This window comes from Vombatus ursinus, unplaced genomic scaffold, assembly GCF_900497805.2.
Source record: "Vombatus ursinus unplaced genomic scaffold, bare-nosed wombat genome assembly UNPS02014941.1, whole genome shotgun sequence".
Classification (NCBI taxonomy): Eukaryota; Metazoa; Chordata; class Mammalia; order Diprotodontia; family Vombatidae; genus Vombatus; species Vombatus ursinus.
In genome coordinates, this window is record NW_020954719.1 from 2,014,424 (window position 1) to 2,028,497 (window position 14,074).

Below are 14,074 nucleotides of genomic sequence, written 5' to 3' on the forward strand. Positions count from 1 at the left end.
CCCTATTTTGGTCTTTTTCTTATTTCATTCAGTCAATAAACCTTTTAAGTGCCTTCTGTGTGCCAGGCACTGTGCCAAACATTGGCAATACAAAGAAAGGCAACAGCTACTCCCTCACATCAAGGAGCTCATAGGCAGCTAAGTTGGCACAGTGGATGGAATGCTGAGTTTGGAATCCAGAAGATTTGAATTCAAATCCATTCTCAGACACTGCCTTAGTTTCCTCTACTTTAAAATGGGGATAATAATAGTACCTGTCTCATAAGGTTGTTGTAATGATCCAGTGAGATTTTTATTTGTAAAGAGCTTAGCATGGGCACATAGTAGGCAGTATAAAAATGCTAGCTAATGGGGAGGCAACATACAAACAACTATGTCTTGTCTTGAGGAAAATGAGGTCCAGAGAGGTTGAGTAAATTTCACAAGGTCACATGGAACGTTAATTTGCAGAGCTAATACTAGAACCTATGTCTCATGACTCCCAAGCCATTGACTTTTCTATGCTATGATAGGTTATGTTGAGCATAATCAATGATTTGATGGACTAGGCTGTACCTGTGCATTTAAATTTACCTGTTAATGATGTCGCATTTAAAGTTGGTACCCTTCTCATGTTTTCTTTGAGGATGTCTTTAGTAAGTACAAAAATTATTTTCATAAAGATTTTATTGAGGTACATACCCCGCAAATTTGCAGAAAAGACAGAAAAATGTCAACAGTTGATGTTGGAGGGATTATGAGAAAATAGGTACAATGATATATTGTTGATGGAGCTGTGAAATGGTACAACCATTTTGGAAAGTAATTTGCAATTATGCAAATAAAGTGACTAAAATACCTATAACCTTGGAACCAGAGACTCCATTTACTGGGCTATTGATAAGAAAAAAGTCCTCATGCTCCAAAATGTTTGTAGTAGTACTTTTTATAATAGCTAAGAATTGGAAACAAAGTAGATGCCTGTTGGTTGGGGAATGGCTAAACAAATTGTGTTAACTGAATGTTATGGATACTCCTGTGCTGTAAGAAATGATGTGTATGATGGATGCAGAGAAGCATGGAAAGACCTATATGTACTGATGCAAAGTGAAGTAAGCTGAGCCAAGAAAACAATATACACGGTAACGACAACAATTTAAGTGGAAAGAACAATGATACACTAAAAAATAAAAAGTAAATGTAACAAAATCATAAAGATCAAATGGGACTTAAATGGTGAGATATGAAAAGACACCCTCAACTCCCCTTTTGTGTAGGTGGGAGGCCTTCAGGTATTACACATTGTACATTTTCAGACTTTTTTAGTGTGTCACTCAGTTGTACAGACTTTTTTCCTTTTAAAAAAATACTATTTGTCATGGGATGGCTATTGTGGAGGGGAAAAGGAGGGATACATGGGATATTAGGGTGATGTAAATAGCAAAATATCAATGAAATTTTTTTTTTTTTCTGTGAGGCAGTGGGGTGAAGTGAGTCGCCCTGGGTTACATAGCTAGTAAGTGTCGAGTGTCTGAGGCCAGATTTCAACTCAGGTCTTCCTGAACCCAGGGCCTGTACTCTATGCACTGCACCATCTAGCTGTCCCTGAAAAATTGTTTAAGAAAAAAAAAAAAGATTTTATTGAGGTGAAGGCAGGCATATGGGATAGGTAGCTGCTAATATTTTCTTATAGGATCACATATTTAGAGCTGGAAAGACCTTTAAAAGCATCTAGTTCTGGGGGCACCTAGGTGGCGCAGTGGATAGAGCACCGGGCCTGAAGTCAGGAGGACCTGAGTTCAAATCTAGCCTCAGACACTTGACACTTACTAGCTGTGTGACGCTGGGCAAGTCACTTAACCCCAGTTGCCTAAAAAACAAAAAAAAACCAAAAAAAGGCATCTAGTTCAGTTCCTTCATTTTATAGATGGAGAAACTAAAGCTGAGGGAGGTGAAGTGATTTGTCTAAGGTGGTAGACACAGCTGGTGGCACAAGGAATAGAGCACAAGGTCAGCATTTAGGAAGATCTGAGTTCAAACTTGGCTTCATATACTTATGATCTGTGTGACCTTGGGCAAGTCACTTAGTCTCTGTTTGTCTCAGTTTCCTCATCTGTAAAATGGGGATAATAATAGCAACTACGTCCCACTGTTGTGAGGATCCAATGACATAAGAATTGTAAAATACTTAGCACAGTATCTGGCACATTGTAGATGCTATAGAAATGTTAGCTATTATTATTGTTAATCTTAAAGCACAATATAAACTGGAGTCTTTATTATAATACTGTTGACTTCAGAATGTTGTGAGCAGAGAGCTTTGTAAAAATCTTAAAATGCTACAGTAATGTAAGTTATTATTTTGATTACTGTTATATATAATTGATTAATTTCATATAGGTTTAGTTATCTCCATGTTGTGACCCTAAAATTCCAATGCAACATGCAACAAAAGGACACTGAAGCACTCCAAGCATTTTTGATTTATTAGGGAGTCTGGAGGTCCCTAGTCAGTTGGGTCCAAGATCTTCCTCACGATCAGAGACCCCTTTCCTTGAGTGCTAGCTACTATTATACACATGGGAGGATACTAAAAATAGAATGAGACAATTCAGTTTCATGATTGATTAACACCAGAAACAAAACTATGAGTGATTGAGGTGTATGTTCTTCAGTCCTAACCACTTTGTCAACAGGATTAGTAGAGGTTTTCATAGGAAACCAAAAATCCTGTGTTTTGGTCAGTGGTATCCTAAGAAATAAGGAAGTGGTGGGTGAAAGGAAAGGTCACAATGGAGCGGTGACAGTGATTCATAGGGATTAGGGGTGTTGATGCTGCAATCAGCAAACTTAAGGGTTAAATGTAACCTGCTTTTCTATAACAGACAGTCAAATGATTTTATCCTATAATTTACAGTGATATCAGTAATACGTAATAGGTTATTTATCTTAACATATATAACTATCTTAACAGCATTGACATATACAACTAACTTAAACTTGATCCTATTCTGCCAAATTCACTAATACAGTTACTGATATTCATCAAATCACAATATACTTGAGTAAATGCTGATTGATTTGAGTAGGGGGTATCAAAATTAATTTCACAGTATAGGCCTTTCTGTTTTGTTCTGTAAAAGTACCCACCTTTCATAATCTTTGACTTATTTTTTAATAGTGCCTTATTTGAGAGTTTTTGAGACTCAATCTCTGAGTTTCTTTAAAATCATTGCCTTCATTATGGATTTCTTCATTGGTTAGTTTCATTTGCCTTTAAGTATGTGTGATATATTGTCAAATAATGTCAAAATAGGATTGTCCCAATATTGTTGACAACAAGAATGAAATAGCTTTCATTTTGTACATCTTTGTTGTCTCCATACCTTCTTAGCACTAAATGTTCTAGGGCTGACGTGTTTCGGTGAATCTGAGATAAACACTTTGTTTATTTTCTCAACTGTTGGTTCTTTGTTGATTTTTGAAGTTGATCTGTCATTTTCTATAATATTTTCGCAAATGAGTTTTTTATTCTAAACTATTGTTGCCCTTGGCTGCCACCATTTCTTTTCCTAGCAAGAAGGTAAAAGAGTTTGTTGGCTTGGGCAATTTTTAGGCTCTTTCAGTTTTTCATTGTGGTGAATGTTTGCATTTGTTAAACTCTAGCTAATAGAGTTCTCCCAGTGGTCTGCTTATACTCCTCATGTGCAGTCTGAGGAGAGATAATTGAATGTCACATGAAATGCTTTGAGTGCCTGATGAAACCAATTTCTTTATTAGCTTCTCTACAGAGAACCTGAACCACCTTTCCATTTAATCACAGTTTCTTTATGTCTTTTGATTTCACTTAAGGTACCAGTAGTTCATGTGGTTCAATTTTATCAGCTATTGCGTATCAACTTTTTGAGTGCTGGACAGAGATCACACATTGAGAGTAACAAGAGTTAAGTTAAGCATGCAATGCAATGATCTTGAAACTGATTCATAATGCCCTCTGGCCACATTTAAAAAAATTTCCTTTATACTCTCTTTAATGATACAAAAGAATAATAACCAGAAAATATGGTAATAATTGTTAGCCATTTAATTGCATTGTTTAATGTTTTTATGTGATCTTTCTTTTGTAATTTCAGTCCTACAAGATTATCAATTTTGCTCCCAGTCTACTTCAGATTATAGTCTCAGATCAAGTTGAATTCCCAGTACGTCAAGCTGGTGAGTTTTTTTTTTTTTTTTTGCCTGTTTACAAATCATTAAAATGCCTTTCTACAGGTAAAAATGAGCTAAAAATGGCATTTTTAACTTCTTAGTTTCTATTTTTTTCTAGGAAAATAAGAAGCAACTCTGAAATAGTCCTCTTAGCTTAATAGCTCACTTTTATTTTCAGTGGAACATATGGAAAGGTACCAGCCAGTACTCAGAATTTGGGGCAGGAAGAAGATGTTGTTGTTAGTGTCAGAAACATGTCACTAATGATTACATCTCCCCCTAACAATACTGTCTCCCCTTTTGTGTTTTCTGTGGCTCTATACCTCTGCCACTCTCTTCTCTAGCTATTTCCTCTTTTATTCCAGCCACATTGTCTACGTTTTCTCATGGCAAATTAAATAGAATGCATGGAATAGAATGAGATGATTTTATTATAGTGTATAAGGTATCCCATATATGTTTATTTATATATATATATATATATATTTATATTTGTGCAATATTGTGCAATTTGTGCAATAAATATATTTATATGTGTGCAATAATTCCACATTACATGTGAATATGTGTGTAAACATATATACCTTGGCTTTGCCACATGGAATTGATTAAAGTCTTATCCTTAAATATAAATTTAACATGTAACAAATGTGAGTCATAACTGGATGATGAAAGAGCAGGAACCTAATGCTTTTCTGGCTATATAAGACTTGCCTCTAAGATTGCTGGGTCCTTATAAGTGATAACAAAATGCAGTTTAGTGTCAGTGAGAGCACTTGATTCATTTCCGTAGAACACAAAAGCCAAGAGTGGAGGTGTAGAAACCACTGATAACATGATAGAGTAGTTTATTTTAAGTTGGCTTTTAAAAAAGATACATAGTTATTCAGTGATATCCATCTTAGCATTGTTCAAATAAATAGGGTTTTCAGAGTCTTTGTTTATTTTAAATTTTAAGACTTTTATAAAATTAGGTTGTAGGGATGACAAATAGCAATTTTGCTTTCTGTTTTTATTTGCTGTTCATTTTTTGCTAGCTATAGGATGCCTCTTTTGTAGCTGGATTACAACTTTCTCACCAGAATGAGGTTTTTTGCCTTTGTCACAGCATCTGAAATAAGTATAATTTGGATTTATGTAGTGCTTGAATGTTTAAAAAAGCATTTTCCTCACAGTTGTAAGGTAGGTAATATAAGCACTATTATTCTTATTTTGCAGATGAGCAAATTGAGGCCCAGAGAAGTTAATTGGCATATATATGGGGTAATGGAACTAGTAGGTGTTGGAGGGGTAACTCATACTTGGATCTTAAGTCTCTGAGCCCAGTGCTCTTTCCACTCTATTATGTACCTCTGTAACTGTTGTAAACTTTTATGTGTTTGCTTTTAATTGCTGCGTGTAGATAAGTTGTGAATGTGATGGCAGCAAAGTTATAAAAAATGCACAAAAGTACATTTGTATACCTTGGTAAACACATCATTTGTACTTTTAACATAGTATATGGCAAGGGTGTGGAATCTGTGGCCCTGAGGCCATGTGACCTTCTAGATCTTTGGGTGTGGCCTTTTGACTGAGTCCAAGTTTTACAGAACAAATACTTTTATTAAGGGGATTTGTTCTGGGAAATTTGGATTCAGTCAAAGGGTAGCACTTGAGGACCTAGAGGGCCACTTGTGGCTTTGAGGCCAAAGGTTCCCCACCCCTGGTATATGGTATTTCAAAAAGGATAGTTTGAAAATTATGGGGAATTAGTTTGTGTGCAGTGATGCTGTAAAAATACTAAGCAGAAATGCCTATTTTTGTTCAGTTGTGTCTAACCCTCTGACCCATAGCACGCCAATTTTGTCCGTGGGGTTTTTTTGGCAAAGGTACTGAAGTAATTTGCCATTTTCTTCTTCAGTGGATTAAGGCAAACAGAAATTAAGTGACTTGCCCAGAGTCACACAGATAGTGTAAGCCCAGGTTTGAACTCAGGTCTTCCTGATTCCAGGCCCATTGCTCTATCTACTGAACCATGTAGTTGCCTTGCTCTTCTGTTGGCATATTCTTCTGCAAAAATATCACACTTAATTTTTTACCCACTGAATAGCTAACCAACAAATTACTATTGTCCTCATTCATTTCTCTCCCATTATTCACTTAGTGAATGGTTAGGGAATACAATTTTAATACTGGATTAAATTAGAGTAAAATAATCTAATTTTAATATTAGAAAGGTATATAGACCATATAAATAGTATTAATTATAATCTTGTCATACATTTTTTGACCTAAATAGAAGTGAACTTTTTAGGATTCTCTACCTTTGAACTTCTTGTGGTATGGATGACCAGGATTTGATTGTTTCTATTTGGGTGAAGAGAATAGGATGACAGAATGAAATAGCAGATAAATGGTTTTGGAATTTCATTTGAATCAATTTACTGTTCTTCCCATTATAACAAGGGAAACCTTTATAAGACTGTGTATAAGATGGAGGTTGGATGGATTAGGTGAAAGGATACTTGTATATAGAAGTATGCTTTCTATTAAAGTAGTTTTAAAAGAAAAGGAGTAATTTGTATTTTCAGTCATAGGATCTATTAACTTGGTATGAGAGTTGGGATTTAATTTTTTCCTTTTCTCTGCCTTTCTTCTGCTTATTTGACTTCCTGTTAATACTTAATAATAAGACTAGAGGAGGGAGTAAAGCTAAAAGTCAGTCTACAGCAGAGGTATTAAACTCATGGCTAAAAGCAACCTGCACAACTCCCAAGTACAGTGCACCCAGACCTGATTAAAATGTAATTGGGAGATGTTTAACAAAATAAATAAAAATACAAAAACCTACATAATGTTATGGCATGCTGCCAGCAGGGATTTGTTTCTATTTGAGTTTAACATGACTGGTTTACAGTAACAATTTATTTATCTGGTTGTTTTCCTTCTCAAGAATACAACTGAAAACTGGAAGAAAGAATAATAGGACCCTTAGCCATCAAAATCGATGGTACAAATTTCATATTTACTTACAGAATAACCTTTTAGGTCCTTGTGAGTTTATTTTTATTTAGATTACAATTATAACCAGGTTAGTTAAGTGATTTCTGAAAACTCTGAAGAAATAGAATGAAGAAGAGAAAGAAGGAGAAAAATGAAAAGTAGTAATCCAGTTGTCAGCATGCATATTAATGACAGCAAAGGATGTAATAGAAAATTACAACAGTAAAGCAGAGAACACCTAAAAGCATAGAAATAAGGTATAAGCATCAGGGCTAATCCTGTAGACCTAAACAACCCACTCCATTACGGTATAGTAATTGACATTCATAATAATTACACTGAGTTGTCAAGAAAAACAGGGGAATAAATTAAATTCTATTTAATATATTCTATTTAAGAAACCAGAGAAATATGCAGTGCATTTAAAAAAATCTTCCCATAAAGTCCACTCCCAATGCCTTCTCTTGGCGTGAAGGGCACTCTGAATTCTTGAGGGCTATGCAATGGATGTAATGTAAGTTCTGGCAACAGACTGAGTCCATTTTCTGAGGACTAGGTCAGTTAAGTATGAAGAGACTCATCACTAGCATACTGGTGAGTTGGTAGTGAATTTTTTGGCCATAGCACGCCTTAGTCCTGTGGCACCTTCCACTTTTTTTTTTTTAAGCAGGCATAGTTCAATTTGTTTATAAAAAACATCTATATGGTTGCTAGAGCAGCTTCCTGGGTCCTCTGGACAGACACACGAGTGTGAGTCTTCACAAGATGGTTGGTGAATTCCTGATAGGGAGATTTAGTGAACACAGTCTCCTTCCACAGGTCTGGGGTTAGATAGCTGTATGTTTTGGAGATGGCATCAAAGGTAGCTTTAGCAAAGTTGCCCGTAGTGGCAGTACAGCCCCTTGCAGAAGTGTAGCAGTCATCAATTCCAGCCATCATCAGGAGCTTCTTAAGCACAGGAGCTGAGACGATGCCAGTACCTCTAGGGGCGAGGGGATCAGGTACACCAGAACCAATCCACATCGCCCAGTGACCTTGTAGGGCACTGTGTGAGGCTTGCCAATCTTGTTCCCCCCGTAGCCAACTCTCACAGGAACGCTGGATGGCTTGACCAGAATGATAGCACCACAAATAGCTATGGCCACTTCCTTGGAAAACTTTACACCCAGGCCAACATGGCCATTCGTAGTCACTGATGGCCATAAAAGCCATGAACCTGGTACATTGTCCAGCTCTAGTTTGTTTCAGAATAGACATGTTTTTATTTTTTACTATTTCAGCTCTTTTCCCTGACAAGTAGATGGTCTGACTGTGCTGATTCAGGAATAACTTCTCCATCAATAATAACTCTTTTTCTGCTTGTTTAAATATAAAATATCATTCGTTATGGGGCACTTCTTATGTTAGGTGCCTATCAATCCTTTTCTTGAAGAAAATGTTCATGATATAAAAGTAGAGAGTGTGAGACTTCTATGTAGTTTATAAATCTGTAGTCTCTCTCATACCTTTTTCCTTAACATATGTTTGTCGTTGTTCTTTGTTCTGGAAGAGGACCGTGACATCAGGAAGATGATGACGTGGCTTGTAAGTGAATTAGATTTAAGTGAGGGAGGGCTGTGCAAGGTCACTAGCCTTATTTTTTTCTCTGGAGCTATCTGGATCCAGTGGCAAGATATGGATCAGGATAACTGGGGATGGCCCAAGTGAGTGAAATAGTTTAGGGAGGGTGTAAAGGGATTGCCTTGCCGTAGAGAGGGCCCATGTTAAATTTCAATAATAATGAAAAAAAATGAGTAGTGGGAAATGGACATAAGAAGTGGCATTAGCACTGATTATAATAATTTTATACTGTTTAATTTCTGGAAATCTATTATCATAATGAGAAGACCAGAAGAGGCTAGAAATTGCTTTTATCATTGATCAAATGGTTACTTCTCAGGTGGAGAGATATGGCTGCCAAAGGCAGTTTGGGTTTATAAACTTGTATGTAGAAAATTAAGGATGATGGGTGATTATCATCTCATAGTAGAGGGAAATAGTGGAAGGTAAAGCCAGTGTAATGAAAATTTGGCAAGAGATTCAGCTACTTAAAATCATCCTAAGGGCATTTAAAGTTGAAAATGAAAGGAAGATGACAAATAGAAGAAAGATGGAAAAGATATGTAAATATAGCTGTATGAACTTTTTATCATGAAGGGACAGTGAAACCACCATACCTATACTCTAATATCATGTACTGTATATAAGAGACACAAATGAGAACAAATGTGGAAAAAGCAATCAGATTACATCAAGTATATATGGAAGACATACAGTTAGGGTACTGAGGCGTTTGCAAGGTATTGAAAGGAGATTAAAGATACCAAAATCATGGAAAAAATATCTCTGACCTTAAACCTAGAGAAAAAGAAAGACTGAGAAAATATCAACAATTACTGACCTATATACTTATTTTCATACCAACATAGAGCCTCCATTCAGTTTTTCACTTATATGTGCATTAGGGACATGCTATGTGAGTGTATCAGTAGGGAACCGGTAGAAGTTTTTCAAATAATATTCAGCAATGGACTACATCATCTACAGATGATTGAAAAAATGTAAATGACAAAAGATTCCGTTGTATTTATTGTTCATTGATTATGAAAAGAGCATTTAATTGAGTAGAGCAAAGCACCATCTTTTTCAACAAACTTTTTCAAAGACTCTTTTTTGAGAAGGTGTCTCTTGTCCATACATAATCAGAATAATTCATGATTTCTTAAATGACATAATAACAAAAATAACTTTACCAAACAATCTATGTTCATAAATTTCAGGTGAGGCAGAAAATAATAAGGCATATGATTGGTTTTTTAAAAAAATTTAATTTATTTTGAATTGTCAACAATCACTTCCATAAGCTTTTGAGTTTTAAATTTTTCTCCCTCTCCTTCCTTCCTTCCCTCCCCAAGACAGTGCACAATCTGATATAGGCTATACATATACATTCCTATTAAACGTATTTTCACATTAGTGATGTTGTAAGTAAGAATTAGAACCAACAGGAGGAACCACACAAAGAGGAAACAAAGCACAACAGAAGAAAAAAAAATAACAAATAGTATGCTTCGATTTGCATTCAAACTCCATGGTTATTTCTTTTTTGTGGATAGCATTTTCCATCATGAGACCTTTGGAGATGTCTTAAGATCCTTGTATTGCTGAGAAGGGTTAAGTTTATCAATATTAGTCATCGCACAATGTGGCTGTTATTGTGTACAGTGTTCTCCTGGTTCTGCTCATTTCACTCAGCATCAGACTATACAAGTCTTTCTAAGTTTTTCTGAAGTCAGCCTGTTCATCATTTCTTATAGCACAATAGTATTCCATTATATTCATCTACCACAACTTGTTCAGCCATTCCATGATTGATGGGCATCCTCTCAATTTCCAATTCTTTGCCATCACAAAAAGACCTACTATAAGTATTTTTGTACATGTGGGTCCTTTTCCCATTTGTATGATCTCTCTGGGATATAGCCCTAGACGTGCTGGGTTACAGGGTATGCCCATTTTTATAGCCCTTTGGGCATAGTTCCAAACTGCTGTCCAAAATGGTTGGATCATTTCACAACTCCACCAACAATGCATTAATGTTCCAATTTTCCCACACCTTCTGCAACATTTATCATTTTCCTGTTTTGTCATGTTGGCCAATCTGATAGGTGGGATGTGGTACCTCAGAGTTGTTTTGATTTGCATTTCTCTAATCAATAATGATTTAGAGCATTTTTTCATATGACTATAGATAGCTTTAATTTCTTCATCTGAGAACTGCCTGTTCATATCCTTTGACCATTTATATCAATTGGAGAATGACTTGTCTTCTTATAAATTTGACTTAATTCTTTATAGATTTGAGAAATGAGGCCCTTATCAGAGAGACTGGTTGTAAAAATTCTTTCCCAATTTTCTACCTTCTAATCTTGGTTGCATTGGCTTTGTTTGTGCAAAAACTTTTCAATTTAATGTAATCAAAGTTATCCATTTTGCCTTTTGTAATGTTCTCTATCTCCTGTTTGGCATGAATTCTTCTGTTCTCCATAAATCTGACAAGTAAACTATTCTTTGCTCTCCTAGTTTCCTTACAGTGTCAGCCTTTATATCTAAATCATGAACCCATTTTGACTTTATTTTGGTATATGGTGTGAGATTTTGATCTATGCCTAGTTTCCGCCATACTCCTTCCCAGTTTTCCCACCAGTTTTTGTCAAAGAGTAAGTTCTTATCCCAGAAGCTGGGGTCTTTGGGTTTACCAAATAATAGATTACTATAGTCATTGACTACGGCGTCTTGCATACTTGACCTATTCCACTGATCCACCACTCTATTTCTTAAAGGCATATGATTGTTAAAGGTGTTTTTGTGATAGAAAAACAGATGCAGAGTCCAAATTGATGAATGGTTTCTCTGTGGATGGTGAAGTCATCTAGGTGCTCCTATTTGTAGATGGCATTGTGCTTTTTTTATCAAGCCCTGGAACATTGGAGAACTTCCTAGAAGAGAACTACAATGACCTGAAAGCTTGATTTGACAAACCACACAGAAAAGGCCAAACAGATGAGGAATGTCTATTGCTTATATTAAGACGTGAATTGGATAGACAAATTATAGAGCTTGTCCATCAGTGTGCATGTTTGGGACAGACAGTACATGTAGGCAAATTGGCCCTGGAATTGAGCTGAGAAGGGAGAGTGGGCTGATTGCCTTCAGTAAATGCAGAGCTCCTTTAATCATCCCAAGCTTTGAATGAAAGCAAGGCAGTTTTTTTTTAATTTTTAAAAATATTTTTAATAGCATTTCCCCCCTAAGTATATGTAAACACAATTTTTATCATTCACTTTTATAAGAGTTTGAGTCCCAAACTTTTCTCCCTCCCTCTCTCCTCTTCCTTCTTAAAATGGTTAAGCAATTTGATATAGGTTATATATATGCAGTCATATAAAACATATTACCATATTAGTCACAGTTGTGAAAGAAGAAATAGGCCAAAAGGAAAAAAAAAACATGAAAAAAATAAAGTGAAAATGGTATGCTTCTATCAGCATTCTGAGTCCAGCAGTTAGAGATCCATCAGATAAAGATCTGGATATGCATAGCATTTTTCATAATGAGTCCTTTGTAGTTATCTTGAATCATTCTGTTGCTGAAAAGAGCTAAACCTATCATAATTGATCATCACACAGTGTTGCTGATACTGTGTACAATGTTTTCTTGGTTCTGCTCATTTCACTTTGCATTAGTTCGTACAAGTCTTTCCAGGTTTTTCTGAAATCTGCCTGCTGATTATTTCTTATTGCACAATAGTATTCCATTCCATTCATATACATCACCTTGTTCAGCCATTCCCCAATTGATGGACATCTCCTCAATTTCCATTATTTTTCCACCACAAAAAAAGTTGCTATAAATATATTTGTACATGTGGGTCCTTTTCCCTTTTTTATGATCTCTTTGGGATACAGCCCTAGAAGTGCTATTGGTGGGTCAAAGAGTGTGCACTGTTTGGTTGTCCTTTGGACATAGTTCTAAATTGCTTTCCAGAATGATTGGATCTGTTCAGAACTCCACCAACAGTGCATTAGTGCCCCAATTTTCCTACATCCTCTCCAACATTTATCATTTTCCTGTTTTGTCATGTTGGCCAATCTCATAGATGTGATGTGGTACGTGAGAGTTGTTCTGATTTGCATTTCTCTAATCAGTAGTGATTTAGAGCATTTTTTCATATGATTATAGATGGCTTTAATTTCTTCATCTGGAAACTGCCTGTTCATGTCCTTTGACCACTTAGCAATTGGGAGATGACTTGTATTTTTATAAATTTGACTTAGTTATGTATATATTTGAGAAGTGAGGCCTTTGTCAGATGCACTTGCTGTAAAGAATGTTTCCTAGCTTTCTGCTTTTCTTTTAATCTTGGTTACACTGTTGTTTTTGCAAAAGCTTTTTAATTTAATGTAATCACAGTTATCTATTTTATATTTTGTAATGCTCTTTATCTCTTGTTTGGTCATGAATTCTTCCCTTTTCCATAGATCTGAGAGGCATACTTTCTTTGCTCTTATAATTTGTACCCATTTTGATTTTATCTTGGTATATAGTGTGAATGTTGGGTTTATCTTTTTAGTATCAACATTCTACTGGCATTTCTGTGTGTCAGTGAGACATAGAATACAATAGTCACTGAAGACATTTTGCTTAAGTAACACTTGTATGATATCTTTCCTGGTCCTTCCCCACCCCCCTGCTAATGCTGCTCCCTCAGAAATTTACTTTGTAAAATTTATTTTTCTGTTTACTTATTTATGTACATGTTGTATCCTCTGATAGAATGTAAGCTCCTTAAAGGACAAGGACAGTTTAATTTTTATTTTTGTACCCTCAGTGCCTGGCACCTAATAAATCCTTGTTGGTTAATTGATTAAAATTTAAAATGAGTATCACATAGAGAGAGAGCAGTGAAGAGATTCATAGTGGGTGTGAACAAGATGCAGCATATAACCAAGTAAAGGATGCCATTAGAAAGATGACAGCCTGGTCATATGGTGAGGTCGTGGGATGACAGTTCAGTAGCTACAGTGCTCCCCTAGTATTCTCAGGATATCAGGAGAAAGCTAGGAAGCCCTTGAATATATTGGAAGGGACCTTCATGGTGAACTTATGTGGAGACATTTGTAAGAGTTGCACGTAGTGGCATAGATAGGTCGCTACATTGTTTGAGGGAACTCTGAAATTGATAAGATTCATTTATTTGAGGTATCATGAAAATTCACTGATGTGAACAGTTCCACCTCATTCCTGAATGATTCCTGACAAGTGAATATTAATTTATTTTGTGTATCTTGGTAAAAGTTTATAG

General features: G+C 35.8%; 1 protein-coding gene across 3 annotated transcripts in view; it reads left to right on the forward strand.

Moving 5' to 3' along the window:
• The window catches only part of IPO8 (importin 8), a 144,293-nt gene that overhangs the window by 13,115 nt on the left and 117,104 nt on the right, over nt 1-14,074 (forward strand). For 2 of the 3 annotated variants that reach the window (XM_027844354.1, XM_027844355.1), the window contains one exon: nt 4,113-4,194. In XM_027844354.1, coding sequence (XP_027700155.1) covers nt 4,113-4,194 — 82 coding nt within the window. Of the gene's footprint in view, nt 1-4,112; nt 4,195-14,074 lie in introns of those variants that run through there. The other variant, XM_027844356.1, reaches the window with a different exon arrangement.